This window comes from Physella acuta, unplaced genomic scaffold, assembly GCF_028476545.2.
Source record: "Physella acuta isolate Inbredline_101_S28 unplaced genomic scaffold, ASM2847654v3 ptg000397l, whole genome shotgun sequence".
Lineage (NCBI taxonomy): Eukaryota > Metazoa > Mollusca > Gastropoda > Physidae > Physella > Physella acuta.
Window position 1 is genome coordinate 381,220 of NW_026731916.1, and position 17,822 is coordinate 399,041.

The window sequence follows — 17,822 nt, forward strand, 5'->3', positions numbered from 1 at the left end:
ATGCAAACTAATTCGGTTAAACGGTTTACATCAATCAAAACATTTGTTTTAATCATTTAAATGTAATAAAATGTTGATAAGACTGGCAGGTCTTAACACTAACAGTTTAAAGACGGGAAAGGGTCCGCCATTTTGTTTGTTTACATTGTGTAGATAAGGGGAGAGAACTAACAGTTACATCAGAAACTCCATTCCCCACTATAATTTCCTTCAGAGTTTGATCCACTGTGGGGATGGTCATACGACCACTCGACATATCCCAGCATGTAGACAGGCGCTCCACTGGAGCCTGGACATGTACATGTTGTGTACCAGTACCTGGTCATGAAGCCAAACCTCTTACGTTTGTGTGTCAACTGTCCTACAGAGACCTGTTTAGGACAGCCATGAGGATGTGACACAATAACGGTCAACTTGTCCACACCAAAAAATCTCTCGTATTTGTAACTTACTTCCCCAAGTAGATCTTTAAAGCGCCAACACATCTTGTTCAGTTCATCAACCAACTCTAAGTCACATGTCACATAACTCAACCAACACCAGTCTCTCTCAATGTCTGGCCTACCCTCCACCCCCCAGCCATCAAGACAGACCACTGGACTTTTATTGTCATCAAAACCTAAAACACACCTGGTCTGTCTCGCCTCACTGGCATCAAACACCACGTGTGTGGCTGTCAACACACGAATCTCTCCCCACACTTTGCTGGGTGTGGCAGAGACTTGACACTTGGCACAACGACAAGTTCTGTCACTCTCTGTGTACTTGTACACATCATACACCCTCCCCGTCCCTAACCTCATCACGTGACTTCCTCTGTCATTATAACATGGATATGGAACTTGAGTGCCTGGGTAAAACTCTGGTCTCTCTAGACTGGTGAATTTAGTCTTTACCTGGACAGTTATGGCTGCCAATGTTTTGATTGTCTTAGACACGAGCTCGTCGTCATGGTAACGTGAGGGGAGACAACTTGTGTTGAAATCTTTAAGAGGAATAAAACCTTTGTGTCCTGGATTCTTCTTACATTCTGCCACATGTTTGTGTAGATCAGCTTCTCCTCCATAGCACATCTCAGCTTCATGATTTCCTGCAGGAACAAATAACAAATTATTTCTCTAGCAAATGAAATGTTAGATTTAATTTTAATGCTAATATAACTTTTATGGGAATAAACTTTCCTAAAGTCATCAACATGTTAAACAAGCACAGATATTTAATTGTTTACATTATAATTTTCCTTTTGCTTTAGTATATCTTACCTGGGTGGAATACACCTGATTCGTCAGTCATTATTTGCTTTTTCTGTATTTCACAGCTTGCCACAACTGAAAAACTGTAGACATTAAATATCTAACACATAATGACACACATGCCAATTATATAATAGAAAATCATGTAAATTTTACAGACATATTTACAAACATATTTCCTGGCTCCTTAAAATAGCATCCTGTTAACAATGATGCAGATTGCGTCATTCACTAAAGTGACACAAATAAACAGGATTTGTTATTTAACACGTAAAAAAAAATATTTGCCGCGTTTAAACATCAGTGTGGCTGATGCAATATGTTAGCGTTATTAATGGCCTATTCTTAGATGCTCGATCTCAATTTCTGTTTTGATTTTCTAATAATAGATGCTAATTGCATCATTCGCAAAGTGATGAAACTGTTTGGATTTTTTACGGACAAAAAGAAACATCCCAGTTAATAATCTAACCTTGGTTAATTTTTCTGATTATTAAAATAAAGCGTATTACATTGCCCTCAGCGGCCCATATGAGCCTTTGGGGCCGAATCAGACATTTTTATTTGCAGCCTAATCGCACTCTACCAGGGCGCCAGATGACACGCCTGATTGAATTTAATGCGTTTGTAACGCCCCATCCTATCCATTGTCTATCACACTGTTTAGACCGAACGTATTCACCATAGCGCTCACGGTAAAGACCAGGGTGCCAAATCGCATCCTTCCGGTGGGGGGGGAGGGATGCAAAATTAAATCCCCCGCCCCCACCACCCACATACCCCTATTCCCCCTCCAGCCCTAGAAACCTTCTCGGGAGTATTCATCAACTCCCTAAAGTTTTATGGCACCGGGATAAATTGCGTCAAACCGCAATAGTCTTTTATTTTTATATACCGTATACTGAGAAAAATCCCACCATACCGTGGCGCCACCCTTGCGAATTTTAAAAATGATTTTTTACAGAACCCTTCCCCAAAGTGTTCTAATGAACTCACCAAAGTTTGATGGCGATTGGATGAATGGTGTCAAACCAAAATCGACTTTATTTTTATATATCGTATAAAGAGAAAAAACAAATCGCGCCCTGCCGGGGCGCCACCCCTGCAAGTTTGAAAATGTTTTTTTTCGCAGAAACCTCCCCAGGAATAAATTCAACTTCTTCCCAAAGTTTCATGCCTATCGGATGAACGGTTTCACTGCAATTCACTTTTATTATTTTTATATACCATATATTGACGAAAATCGCACCCTCCTGTGGCGCCGCCCTTGCGAAATCAAAAATTATTTTTTTACAGAGCCGTTCCCTAGAGTGTTATAATAAACTCCCCAAAGTGTCATGGCTATCGGATGATTGATGTCAAACCAAAATCGACTTAATATTTTTATATACCGTATATAGAGAAAAACAAATCGCGCCCTGCCGGGGTGCAACCCCTGGGAATATGAAATTCGTTTTTTCACAGAAAGCTCCCCAGGAATATTCTCAACAACTTCCCAAAGTTTCACGGCGATGTGATGAGAGGTGTAGTAATGCATAAAGGACAAACAAACAAACAGACAGACACACACACACACACACACACATACATTGCTTATATATATATAGAGAGAGAGAGATATGGAATAGTTGATTAAAAATTATAATTAGTAATCAGTACGTTCAGTGAATAAGATAAATAAAAGATAGCCTTTTATCAATCAATGCTAATTATAATATTCCAACAGTAATGTACTCTTACACGTCTGCATAATTTGCATTCAGATTTTGCTAATTATATTTTTCCAATAATTATTCCGTCTTGGAGATTTCGCTTTAACATTTATTTTTAAATTACATCCCATGGCAAAATTACTAAACAGTTTAATTAGATTTTTCTACCCTACTGTTATTATGTTATTAAAATGTATCCACAAGGAAAGAAGGAAGGAAGGACTGAAACACTAACAGCCCGTTTATATTATAGATACTAGCCTAAATCTAAATAATCCAATTTTCTGCAACTTTCTACCAAATTATGTTTTACACACTGCAGCAAAACTGATCAATAGAATCAATGAGTTTATGTAAGGGTCATTACGAGATAATTCATAAGTGATTGTATTTTAATTTAAGTGTCCGAAAACGTTTTATATGTAGACCTTATTCATTTTTTCTTGGTAAATCCAATTTGATTTTTCCGTTAATTTGAAAAATATTGTGTCTACGGAGAAACAAAAACCAAAGTGTGTATTTTAACCAATGTTAGAATTATTTAACAATAACTTACTTCAGATCGATTATAAAACTCCACTTCGTCAATAAAGTCTATTTGCATTTCTTTGTTTTTAACCATGCTACCTGTCATATTATCTTTCATATTTCAAAACGTCACAGCACCACATCCCCTCCACTCACTCTCTCTCACACACACGCACCCTGACTCCTTCCCCACGCAATGCTTGACATTAATTTCGACTGCTCCAAAAATAACAACAATTCACATAATATATCTGTATTGAACTTATTAAAAAGTTTCAGTTCAGTTAATGGCAAACCATGAACAAAACTATTTTTATAAAAGCAGATCCACAGTTTCATCAAATAAAGTAATACAATTTGGTAGCAACATATCTAGAGTAGCACTGACCTTTGACAACATTTTGTAAAGTTATACAAAATTTTACTCTAGAACAAGTCATGTAATCCCATAGATCCCCATTACACTGTTACCGTTTAACGAAACGCACGAAGAATGGGTGCGGTGGGGGGGGGGGGGGGTGAGAGAAAAATAGAGGAAAAGTTGAGTTTCTGTGGTGGGGGTTTGGGTGCTATATTTTAAACTTAATATTGATATAAATTCAAAATCTGTAATTTTTGTGTATGCAGATTTAATAAGGTTTAAAAAGTTTAATTCACAAAGTTAAAATCCGTGTGCAGATAGGTCGAAGTTTAATGGTAGGTATTTATTTTTCTTTACTTAGTCAATATGATGTGTATAAGTATTTTCTACAGGTAATATAATACACACATTTCTTTATATCTATTAGTTTATTTTAATCATCTGCATTCGAATAATACATTAAACATACTTATGATTTTATACTGTATATAGGGGCCTATATATATATATATATATATATATATATATATATATATATATATATATATATATCTATATATATATATATATATATATATATATATATATATATATATATATATATATATATATATATATATATATATATATATGTATATATATATATTTATATACTAAAGTTAATGTTGTACGGTACAATCCATTACAAGCTTTTCTAATTGTTTCTGGTATTCTACTAAATCTGTTTCTTTTTGTGACGACCTGTAACGACATGTTATTAGAAGGTAAACGTTGTTTTTAAAAGAGTGCCGCATTTTTTCGTCTATTGTGGTTATCATACCCACGATACAATAATACTGTTTTTTAAATATTAAAGAGCTTGTAACTGTATTCTTTCAATTTAAATGGCTTTAAAAATAAAAAAATTAATTTATAAAAATAAAATACATAATGTTTATTAAATACAGAAAGTATTGAAATATTTTAATGTTTCAAATTGTCAAAATAAAATATTAAATATATGAACATACTCTTTTTGGCTAAGATAAAAAGACATACTATTTTATTTCTACTATAGTGGCATTAGTCAGTACAATTAAAAACACACATACTAAACTGGTAACCCTATGTATACTTACAAGAGAAGGTTAGGTTAACACTGCTTCGATTGCCGCTCTGTCTGTGTACTGGTAGCTCTTGGTTTCCAGGCTTATGTATAGAGTCCTTTCATATGACGTCACGTCCGTTCGTGATACCTACGCCCGCCGCCACAGTGGTGTACACAAGACGTAAACACAATCAGCTGTTCGCCAGCGCTGGACGTGTTCACCAGCGCTGGACGCGTTCACTGTATGTAAAGAACCGCACCCGCGGAAAAGGAATAATACGTTAAAAAACTTGAACTCTTAGGAATTGAAGATCCTTATACTATTATTGACAGTTTCGTATAAATAAATATGTGGACAAAATTTCTAAATAAAAATACTGTTAGTAATACTGTTTGCGTTTAGAGTTAAAGTAGACGAATCTGATCAAATGCAGTTCTCGATACTTTGTTTCAGGTAAGGACAGTAAAATAATAAACTTCATTTTAATTATAAAAGATAACTATTAATAAAACAAATATGCTCGACCTTCACAAATACTAATAGTAAAAGACAAAGTCAAAAGTAATAGGCTAATAAGAATAATAAGATCTAATAGTAGGCCTAATACCTGGCTCCGCTGGGTAGACATAGAATCTAGAACCTACTTCTTTACTTAAATTTAATTACTTTAGATCTACATTCGATTCAAAATACACCCATAATAAATCAAAAGTAGTCATAATAGGCCTAATAAAGCATTTAATTGTCTCTAAGATCTAAAATCTCGCTCTATTATCTAATCATTTTTTTAGCAAACGAAATTTTCTGAAATTGAAATAGATTATATGACTAGACTTAGATCTAGAATCTGCTACTTAAATTAAATTGTAAAAACTTTATACAAGCATGTAGTTGATATTATTGTAGTAGAAGGCTTTAATAAATTACTAAGGCCTACCTACTTTGTTGTCTTTTTACAGCAATATGTATCTGATACTGGACTGAGTTTAATTAAATTCAAATTCATATTTAGTAATTGGTCTACTAAGTTTTTGTAGCCTAGTAGTACAATCTAGATCATACCAGCCAACAACAAATAACCACATTATTATTATTTGGTTAATGATTAGGCTAATTTTTTTTTAAATCCACTGTTTATAAAAGAAACAAATCAAGCTAGAAACATTATAAGTGAGATGGTTTAGAATAATAACAATGGACCCAGTCTACAATTGATACAATTGCAGGTCTACATAGGGCCTACAGTCTAGTAGTTTACAGTAGGCACCTAGTGTGTAGCTAGTATACTAGTGTGTAGCTGTCCAGAGTTAAGATTCTTAATGCCTTAATGCTTTCCCCTGATAAGCCATGTGTGCCATAAATGACATAACATGACACCGAGGTGAGAAGTGTTGAGGGGAGAGCAGTGGGACTTTCCCCTTTGTTCTCCCTGCTGGGCCCTGAGGGTCAAAATTATATAAGAAATACTATCTCTGTGGGGCTGGGTATCACGGAGGTGAGACATTTTCAGGGGAGGGCAGGGCAGACTCCTCTTTGGTTTTATTGTGGGCTAGATACAGGTGGGGGCAGCCATCATGGGGGTTGAACGTCAGTATTAATGTGTCTGATTACTTCCCTGCTGGATTATAAGGGTTGTAGTGTGGGTTTTGTAGGAGTTAAGTGGTCTCACGTTTGCTACAGTAGATAACCTCTAATATATTACTGCATTTGATCAGCTTCGTCTACTTAAACTCTAAACGCAAACGGTATTACTAACAGTATTTTTATTTAGAAATTTCGGCCACATATTTATATTATCCACGAAACTGTCAATAACTGTATAAGGATCTTCAATTCCTAAGAGTTCAAGTTTTTAAACATATTTTTCCTTTTCCGCGGGCGCGATTCTTTACATACGGTGAACACGTCCAGCGCTGGTGAACACGTCCAGCGCTGGCGAACAGCTGATTGTGTTTACGTCTGATGTACACCACTGTGGCGGCGGGCGTAGGTATCACGTGATTTAGGTCACGTGTTTGCAAGGACTCTATACATAGATGATTCTAAAAATAGACATGACCTGCATAGATCTGGGGAAATCCCTGCGTGTCTTTCATGTTAATGTTGTTCACGTCGACATAAACCGTTAGAAATAGAAGGTCATGTGGGTAACGACTTAAATGACAATATGTGGTGGTTGGTGATTGGTGATAATGAGGCTAAGAACTGGGACACGTTGTACATAGAGAGGAGTTATGAAATGTTCTTTTGTTGGGGTGAAGTGAGGTAGCAATTGTCTTTCTGTGGTGTCAATACTTGTTTTGTTGGATGGCGGGTAGTTTAACTAATCAGACAAAAACATTTACTGACCCGCCATTATTGAGTTCTGGGTCCGGGACATACGAGGCTCTTTGTTCTTATGTGTGTCGACTACAATACGATTTTACAAATGTGTTTCGTCTTGTAACAACTACTTAAATGTTAAACGTATTCATGTCATAATAATACGTTTTATGTCTCGTTTTATTTTTCCATCAGGTCCAACTCTTGTACAACATGCCACTACACAGAGAGAGAGAGAGAGAGAGAGAGAGAGAGAGAGAGAAAGAGAAAGAGAGAGAGATAACGAGAGAGAGAGAGAGAGAGAGAGAGAGAGAGAGAGAGAGAGAGATCCGTCTATAAATTAGATTCCTTCAGTCATAGTTTATGTTCTTCAAATCATAACTTACGTCAACGACTGGAAGTTCAACCTGATCGCTTCTTATTGATCCATTACTAAAATAAATCTTGTCTTTCTTTTGTGTTGAGTGTATTAAGATCGTGATTGTTTCAGAGTTGGGAATAAAAGCCTTGCCGTCACATATAGAGGAACATAACTCGTCGGTTGGCAAACAGCCAGGGTATTTTGAAAAAAAATATACGTGTTATACGTGTTTGTCAGATTTTTGTTCTCATTTTATTGATTTCAACTATTAAATAGTGTATTACTTTTAAATTGTAAATATCAATTCTCTTAAAAAATTCATGTTATTTTGAAATTTCAGTATTTTATTTAGGTCACTATCTTAAGATAATAAACAATTAGATAGATATTCAATTGAAATGTTCCTTTGTTTTTTATCTCGTCTTTCTCAAAATTTGATGTTCTGGAATGTTTGTGAATGTGATATTTAATCACAAATTATTGATGTTACCTTCATTATTGTCATGGTGTTATGACCTACTAATGCAGTCGATACTCATGTTAGCAAAAATCTAATTGTTTAAAGATAAAATTCGAGCCTTTCTAGGCATTAATTTTTTAATCAGTTAATCTTGAATTATCGAGAGAAAACTACTGAGCAGTTTATTACTGTAAAAATGTAAATTTAAAAATATAAAAGACGTTTAAAACTTGTAAAGAATAAACTTAGAGTGACAGGCACACCGTTGTATACAGCTGTAACTTGAAGCACCTCTTGTTCTGGTGGTCGTTGATTAAGGGCACGTAGGTGGGTGGGGGAGTAGGTTGTGGGTGGAGGTTACTGTTTACTTGTAGCTCTAGGCTACACACGCTGCCAGCACCGAGCTAAAAATAAATGTGTTCATAGTAAATAAACTAGTTTGGAAATTTGGAAAATAACACCACGTTAAGAAAAGTGTATATAGACCACTAACATGACGTAACAAGAGTTTTGTAGGATTAAAGGTGGCACTTCTATATCAAGTCGTTAAAGTAGTTATTTGCGAAAAAAAGCAAACAGTTTGTTATCCTATGCAATAGGAATTTTGTATTTCATATACTTTCGCACATTGAAAAAACGGGAGCCGGACGTTTTCCCGAAAGACACTTGCCCGAATGCCGTTTGCCCGAAGGCCGATTTCCCGAATGGACACTTGCCCGAATGCGACAAATGCCCGAATGGACACTTGCCCGAATGCGACAAACGCCCGAATGGACACTTGCCCGAATGCGACAAATGCCCGAATGGACACTTGCCCGAATGCGACAAATGCCCGAATGGACACTTGCCCGAATACGACAAATGCCCGAATGCCACTTGCCCGAAGGCCGTTTGCCCGAAAAATGTAAATATTAGGTAATAAATAATACTTCCAAATAGACATTCTTTAATCAATTTAAGTTTGAAATTTTGATTATAAACACAATTCTAAGCATAAAACAAAGCTGTTTATATTTGTAAATTTAGCTTTTATTTTTTTTTCAAAACTGAGAAAGTACAGTAAGAAAAACTGTATTCTTTAATAAATGTAAGATGATGTTGGCGGCGGTGTTCTAACATTCTTTTGATGAATGTTTTGAACACCTTGTTTAGCCGACGTGTTGCGGTGGTTATATAGCGCTTGTGACACGGCGTAGGCGGCGCGGCGTCTAGCAACATTGAACAGAGGCGCGTTTGTTTGTTTATCTTATTATGCTTAACGTGTGTGGTGATCATTTAACAAAAGAATGAGGCGAGGTCTAGGTGGCAAATTTAAAAACTAAACGTAGTCAGATATGTTTGATCTCCATTTAATGCACCTTGTTAAGACAATGTGTTGAAGCGATTACTTAATAAAGAAAACAAAACTCATTTTAAAATCCGGAGATGAATGAAAATTGTATTTTTGTCTAATTTCATATTTGGAAGAGAAAGTATGTTTCTACACTTTTTAAATATCAAATACAAATTAATTTAAAATGTCTGCGTGGTAATACATAATATTATTTTTTTCACTTTCTTTTTGCGTAGATGTGTTTTGTTTACCAACATTTTAAATTTAAATTGATTATGAATGATTATTTAGTAAACATATAATGTTAACATTTTTCGGACAAACGGCCTTCGGGCAAGTGGCATTCGGGCATTTGTCGCATTCGGGCAAGTGTCCATTCGGGCATTTGTCGCATTCGGGCAAGTGTCCATTCGGGCATTTGTCGCATTCGGGCAAGTGTCCATTCGGGCATTTGTCGCATTCGGGCAAGTGTCCATTCAGGCATTTGTCGCATTCGGGCAAGTGTCCATTCGGGAAATCGGCCTTCGGGCAAACGGCATTCGGGCAAGTGTCTTTCGGGAATTTGTCGTAGACCCGAAAAAACACATTCAAATAATTAAAGATTTTTTCGCACTAAAATTCGTAGTTGAAAAACCCACTGTGGAATCTTTGCAAAAGAAGCTTAAAAATACTTTTACACGAAAGCATTTGATAAAAATCCAACCAGTTTTCTCTTTTTACTACATTGTCTAAATTTTATGTCCATTTTTTTTTTATTTTAATTTTAACCATTCTAAAAACAAATAAAGCGTGTAGTGTCCCTGTAGATCGCCTGAGTTGGAGTAATGATTTGAGCGTAATTGCTCCGACGGGTTATCAGGGCGAGATTTCTGGATGGAGGGGGGGGGGGGGTAATTGATGGCTGGCGATAACATCCTAGACACTCTTTAAGGGACAGGTAGGTATGGTATTTAAGAAAGTGTCCCATACGGCACTACTGTTACGAATGGACCTTGTTGTATTGAATGAGTTTGAGAGTATATGTGTAGTGGAATGTGTTTAACAAAAGATGTTGATAGTTTGAGAGTAGATGTGTTGTGTGATTAATAAAATATTCTAAATGCGTGACAAAGCAATTAAGGATGTGACGTGGAAAAGTATGTTATGGTTGTTAGAGCAAATAGTTGAATTCAGTCTTAGTCTTGTTCTCGTCGCGTTAGGATCTAGAAGTCTTCATTCCTTCTCTAGTCGATCTAGTAATATGTAGTCATGTATAGTATATGCAATAAAAGATGAGGAATATATCAACGCCGTCCTGTCTCATATAAATTTTATCGTCGTTGTATTTGTACGTATTCATGCAAGCATCGACCCTAACCGAGTAACTCACATCATAGCAATTACTATATCGTGAATCTTGCAATTAGGAATACTTCTTATCAGTGTATTTATTATATTATTATAAATAATTGTAAATCAACAATAGAGACAAGTGTTGATAGAAGAGTTGTATTACTTGGATCAACACTCAACAGTTGACACAGACGTGTAGAAGGAAACCAGTTGAAAGCTGTACAGCCGTGTGTGTAACGTTTCTCTACACATTGGGAGCCACAGGTCACGTGACTGGACACGGGGAGTTCATTGACGTCATGGTTAGCTTCCGGGTGTCATATATTTTAAACTCGCTGTTTCGTGTTGTTACTAAATGAGGCCATCACTTGCAGCTAACGAAGTTGAAATATTCATAGGTGAACCTGTTGAAAATATACAATTCATTAGGGTTAATATTACACTCCGAAACTTCTGTTTTTAGATATTTTGACCCAAACATGATTGTGCTGATCTTGCATGCTAAACACATTATGGCTACGAATTGCGAAATTAAAATTTTAAACTGCCGCCGATTTTTAAACTAGGTCACAAGTTTTACTAAAGTGCCTTGGACAAATACTTGAAAACGAAAAAAAAAGAATTGCATTAGAAAATAATTATAAATGATTCAGTGCTTCTAATCTGCATACACAGTTGGTATGTTTTGGTTGTCCGATTCAAATCACAGGTTCGAAAGATTTTTTTTTCCAGTATACGTTTTTTGTAGGTTGTGACCATTTAAAATATAGGCCTATATATTTGATATAATTAGATGGATATAGGAGAGGCATAATTAGGATTTTGGTTTACAAGTTAGGCGAAATGATAAAACGTTTGAAACACTACCAAATGATTTGACCAATTCTATAAAGAATATAAAAAACACATGTAAACTTTATTTTAATTATGTATTCCGCGAAAAGAAATTGTTATTCTAGAAACCTATTCACTTTTACTTTTACTGTAAATATATGCACAAAAATATTATCCGCCTAATTAGATATGGCTATTTTTAGAAACGTTTTGACAAGACTCACCGGATTAGACGAACAAAGCGGCCAACAAGTGGTTTGCTACAGTTCTATGTGAAGGTACCAATAGTAGCAGCTGACGTCTGGTTGTAACAAATGTCTCCTAACTCTAAAGAAAAGTTTGAGACCATTCTAGTATCTTTGATGAACACATCAATCTGGAAATTGTGTAACCTCGCAGCAACCAGGCTGTTGTCATTTTTTTAATACAATTTTTATGCGTTAAGTGTGCTTAAAAATATATATATATATTGTGTAAAAAATAGAATTATCTTTTTGTTTTTTAACATAAATAGTTTTGTGAACAAACCTGTTGGTTAGATTGATTGACTTGATGACGTATATGTCCAGCACATCCACCATAAACTGTTGCATTCGTTCAAGGTAAGGCCTATGTTAACAACTAGTATTAGAAATAAAGCCACTCATTCTGCCATCATTTCCATTCTTAGCAAACCAATTAGCGTATAACGACGATTGGTAAGCTGGTTTATAAAGTGCTACATTATATAAATTATCCTCACCTAAAGTAGTCATGATGTTGTGCATCAACAGAACAAACATCACCGCTACATTTTAAGCTGTGTTATACATTGAATGTTATCGTTACTTTTTTGCAAGCTACAATTTACTTAATATTTTATTAATAAAGCGTAATGGAAATAATCATGTACTTATATTTTGGATTCGCATATAAAATAAGACGCCACGCTTTTTTTTGACGATTTTTACCTTCCCCCTCCCCTCCGCCACACGTTGTCACAAAAAGCCAGACCCTTCCCCCTAAAATGACGTCACACAGCCTACAAATTTTGTTTTAAATATCGATATTTTTCCAAAATTTTGTCTGAACTCTGTCAAAATAGAGTATTTTAATCAATTCCTATTACAATTTATTAAAAAAGTTTTCTAAAACGCTAAATAACGTCTAAAATTCGTTTTCTAACATTGCTTTTTGATAATGCAAAACTGTGACGTCGCACCCTCTGAACCCCCCTCCCCCTCATAACACAACGTCACAAAATTACGGACCCCCTCTCCACTACGAGTGTGGCGTCATTTATGGCCGACCTCTAAGCAACCTGCCAGTTGATGTACCATTCAGAAAAGGAGCTCCACGGATAAAAGTGGAAAACAGAATATGTAACTAAAATCTCAATATAAAATACACACACAATGACATCCTTCGATTTCTCTAGCACTTGAAACTATTAGTTCATTGTGATTTAGTCAATTCTTTATTGATTTCTGACTCAATGGTGTTATCTGTGTACGCAAACATTTCAAACAGGTCGATTTACTCCAAACTCCTACTGTGGTAAAAAGTTTTTAGCATTTAAAAATGCACGATACATTTGATGTCCACATAATAAACACCCATCATTGAGGTCATCTATGTCGGCCGATAATCTGTAGCTTCTTGAGATTTCGGCTTATTAAGCTAATATAATTCAACTTAATCATATGGATATACCTCTTAGGCCCATAGAAAATTAGCCTGATATAAATAAATTCCAACAAAAGAAAAAAAATCCCCACTCTAGATTGTTGTTATTTTTTTGTATATCTACACGAATAGGCCTACTAGTCATAACGTTAATAATACATACGAGCCGACCCGCGGTGTATCAGACGCCGCTATTTAGTTGTTTTTTTTTTCTTTTCAGTAATTCATAATTTGTGAATTGGACAGTACCAATGCTGCCACTGAAAATATTTGCTTTAAAACACTAACCCCCCCCCCCCCCCGTGAAAGCAGCCTCCTCTTAGTTATCTCCTCTAAGTTTAAAAAACTAAATTATCTGCCCCTAATAGCCGTCACCAAACCCGGCTATGAGATTGTAAAATGTAAACATTTAGCGTGATCCACAGCTCACCAGACCATGTGAGGGGGTAGAGGGTGGGGGGTGGGAGGTGGTAGCGATAGAGAGGAAGAGGGGACTGCAAGGCGCGCTGGCAGCTTGTTTTCTAACGTCTTACAGAAGAGAATTATATATAGAGATTAATGTATAGCCTTGGGTTAAATAAATGTATAGCCTTTTCTAGGTTGCATTATTTGCCTTTCCAACTATTGCGTCAGCTGTGCATAGCCCATTAGACTGCACATGTTGGCCACTGAAGACCCTACCAATTTTAATGGCTTATTACGGTGTTGATATATATATATATATATATATATATATATATATATATATATATATATATATATATATATATATATATATATATATATATATATATATATATATATATATATATATATATATATATATATATATATATATATATATATATATATATATATATATATTAACCCTCAAAGGCTTCACAGTAGCAGGATATGCGCATGTCCACAACATCAATTGAGTGTTATTATTGTGTACGAAACACACAAAATACACACTGAATACATAGTGTACTCGGCAATAATGTACTATCCCATTCAATAAATGTAATACACTTGTTGAGCCATTTTCTTTTGTTTTGTATGTTACCAGCCCCAGAAATGTTATAATATTGTTAAAATAAAAATATTTAAATTTAGACACCAGAGATATTATTTTTTTTTAATGGACTACTTACGGTTTCAAGTCGAGGATTCTGACTCGTGACTATCAGATTAACAAGCGTGTCGATGTTGTAATGCAGGCATACTAAATAGCTAAGTATTCCCATTTAGGCTATAAGCGATGTTTTTGTGACATCACAGTACAACTACTAAAACAAGACTTACTATGTGTTGTAAAAACAACGTCACCTACCGGTATTAAATTTGTGATTAATTCGTTTCTACTAGAACTCTAACAAGAATAATAAAAGAGAATTTTTGTTGTTGAAAACAAGACGATTGTTATGTTTTAAATGACATGGTAACACTATGGCATCAAACTTTAGTATTATAACCCACCTGGATACGCCAACACCATGACATCGTACTTATATCCTTACGAGCCCAACTCAAACCGGTATCAGCACTGTTACATCTATTTAGGTTTCTCAAAAATATAAATATAAAGTGCTCCAGATCTAAAATTTTCAAATATTTAATTAAACTTTTTTTAGTAACTCTGCCCTCTACCCTTCTTGAACTTTTAACAAAGTTGGTAAAAAATGCTGTATGCCATGAGAGGGCGGTGGGTAGGGTAAATGCACATTGTAAGTCGTCCATAAATGACGTCATACTCGGAGGGGGGAGGGGTTCCGTAATATTTTGACGGTGTGTGATGAGGGGGGAGGGGAGGAGGGGGGGGGGGGGTTCAGATGGTGCTACTGCACATTTTTGCATTATAAAAAAGCAATGTTAGAAAACGAATTTTAGACGTTATTTTGCGTTTTAGAAAACTGTTTTAATAAATTGCAATTGGAATTCATTAAAATACTTTATTTTGACAGAGTTCAGACAGACAAGATTTTGAAAAACACGATGTTTAAGAACAATTCAACTGCAATATTGAGGGGGGGGGGTTGTAGGCTGAGGTGTGACGTCATTTTAGGGGGGGTGTCTGGCTTTTTTGACGAGGTGTGATGGTGGGCAGCGGGGGGGGGGGGGGGAGGTAAAAATCGTCAAAAAGCGTGACGTCATTTATGGATGACCCCTTGGGGAAAAAAAGCCACCGTGTTATTGGCCTTGGATGACGTTGTTGCCGCATGCGGAGGAAACCTTTTATTCTCACACAAGAACCAATCTCAAGTGAAAATCAAAGTCAACGAGTGGTATTTTCACGACGTCGAATTTATCGAGTTGCGTTTGTTAGTTGTTAGATTAGCAACCAACAAGGGTTTAGGTATATCATGTTACGATTGCGAGTTTCGTCAAGCTCAGATTACAATTACGGTGAACTATCGGAATGATGTCATGCACAAAGTAACAGCTATCAATAGTAACATTATATTATAATATTAATATTTGGCTGTACTTACGATGATACTAAAATGTGTTTCCAAATATTTTTATGCTAAGGGGATGGACATTTAATTAAATAAATTCAAATACCTACCCCATTCAGTTGACCTATTAGGCTACTTTTTCACATTGACATTTTTCATATTTCGTTATGAGTAGCTTAATCATTCATTGAACTTGAATAAATGTCTGTACTTAATAACAATAAAAATAATTAAATGCCGGCTTCACTCTATGCTTTCCCGTAATATTACTACTATAAATATAGCTCCGTTGCTTAAATGACCCCATCCTCCTCCATATCTCACCTAATTGAATAAAAAGTTACACTTTTAACCCCGTTAGTATGTTTAAACTATAGATGACCTCATTATTAAAAAGTACTATTCTGGTTTTATATTCACCTCCCCTACTCGCAGCATTTTATTTTGGAGCAAAACACAACAAAGGAAGGTCTAGGCCGGTGGTGTTTCTCGTGCAAATTTACTCACAACGTGGTTACACACTACGATTTTATCGAGGATTAAAGCTGCGACACTTAGTGGGATTTATTCGTTAGTTTGTTTTTAGTGCTTCAAATTATGTTTCAATATTGGGATTAGATTGCTATAGTTTTCGAATTCATTTAGTTTGTTAATAAATATTTTGATCTAAATGTCGTGTACCAACAGAAACTAATTTTTTGACAAGACACATGTGTAGGCTAAAGAATGACCTCTAGATTTTGCCAAAGATGGCTGGTTGACAAACGTGGTTTTCAAATTTCATGGTAATTTTATTTTGTGCTTTCTTTGAGATTACTTTGTGTGATGTGAATATACAAATGTAATTTTAAGTAGTGTGCTTTTTACATACAACCAATCTAACAGTTTGCGGTGGATATGTGGCCGGGCCGGTTAGTTTACATTTAGCGAATACTACACATTACATGGCGCCCTAAGACCGTTGTTTCACCATGCCTTACTAGGTAAATTATAGAAACTTTAGAATCAACATTTGTACCCAATACACCGATTTTTATTTAATAATTTTTAAAAGCAGTTCCCCTAGGTTCGTTATTTTTACGAAATCGTCGTTTTCCAATTAGTTGTCAGTAAACTGGTATTTAGTTCATGAGAACGTACAAAAACAAATCATGCGTGACTGAGATTGTCGATCGGGTGCCTTCACGTGGTTTGACACGTGTTGATATGGGCTGTTGTTTACATCAAAACATAGCTCAAAACGGCCCATTTTTTAAAATAATTCTTCGAAAAAATGACTGAACACTTTAAAAAAGGACCATTTTCAGGCCCTTTTTAAAAAACGTAAAAAAAAAATCATAACTACACGGAGAAAAAATGGCTTTCTCTGCCCTTTTTAGCTCAAACAACGTGACGTCTAGATCTAGATATAGGCCTACCTACTGAAAAAAATGTTTTTCTTAATAATAAAGTATCGATCACTATACTTGTGGTGTGATTACTTTAAACAATAAGCCTAAACTTTAAGTAAACTATGTATGTGTTGATAAAGTCCCGCGTAGAATACTTTTCTAAGTGCAGAGAAAAACATTTATTTTTAGTATCGATATGATCCAGATTAACACTGACTAGATTGCATCATTTTCTGCAACTGTCGACCAAATATTTTAATTCCCGAATTTCGACTTAATTCAGAAACAGCAGACTTTATATAATTACATCTCAGAATAATAGATTTGTAGTGACACATTTTGTTGTAATTGTTTAATGCATGCTCAACATGACAGTTATAAACCTTAACTATATACGATCTTTTTTAGACCTTAGCTAACAAAGTTCTAGTGTCGATCGATTAACGTTTATTGTTATTATTTCAAGGCAATCGTCCAAAAAAAACAAAACAAAGTAGGCTCTATCGCTCTTATCGACCTATTCATTTTCACAATATTGATAAATCCCTAACAATTTCTATAGAATACATATCGATGGTCTCGGTCGCAAACCGTCTAACTCAAAAAAATTCGATTTGCTTTTTTTTACATAAATCAAAAGCCAATATGATTCCCCGTAAGGCCTGAAAATATTAGAGAAATCTGTAGAATGATTATTAAGATATAATCATTTGAACAAACCGCCTATTATTTCTAGCGCTA

The 17,822-nt window shown here is 35.3% G+C and overlaps 2 protein-coding genes across 5 annotated transcripts in view; one reads left to right on the forward strand and one right to left on the reverse strand.

Moving 5' to 3' along the window:
• LOC131942242 (sodium- and chloride-dependent neutral and basic amino acid transporter B(0+)-like) overlaps window positions 1-17,822 on the forward strand; it is a 298,846-nt gene that overhangs the window by 112,407 nt on the left and 168,617 nt on the right. The window lies entirely within an intron of this gene.
• Window positions 180-1,333, reverse strand: LOC131942238 (uncharacterized). The gene is made up of 2 exons (XM_059301983.1): window positions 1,263-1,333; window positions 180-1,090 (listed from the first exon to the last, which is right to left on the reverse strand). The coding sequence occupies exons 1-2, from the start codon at window positions 1,291-1,293 to the stop codon at window positions 180-182; spliced, it is 942 nt and encodes a 313-aa protein (XP_059157966.1). The 5' UTR covers window positions 1,294-1,333.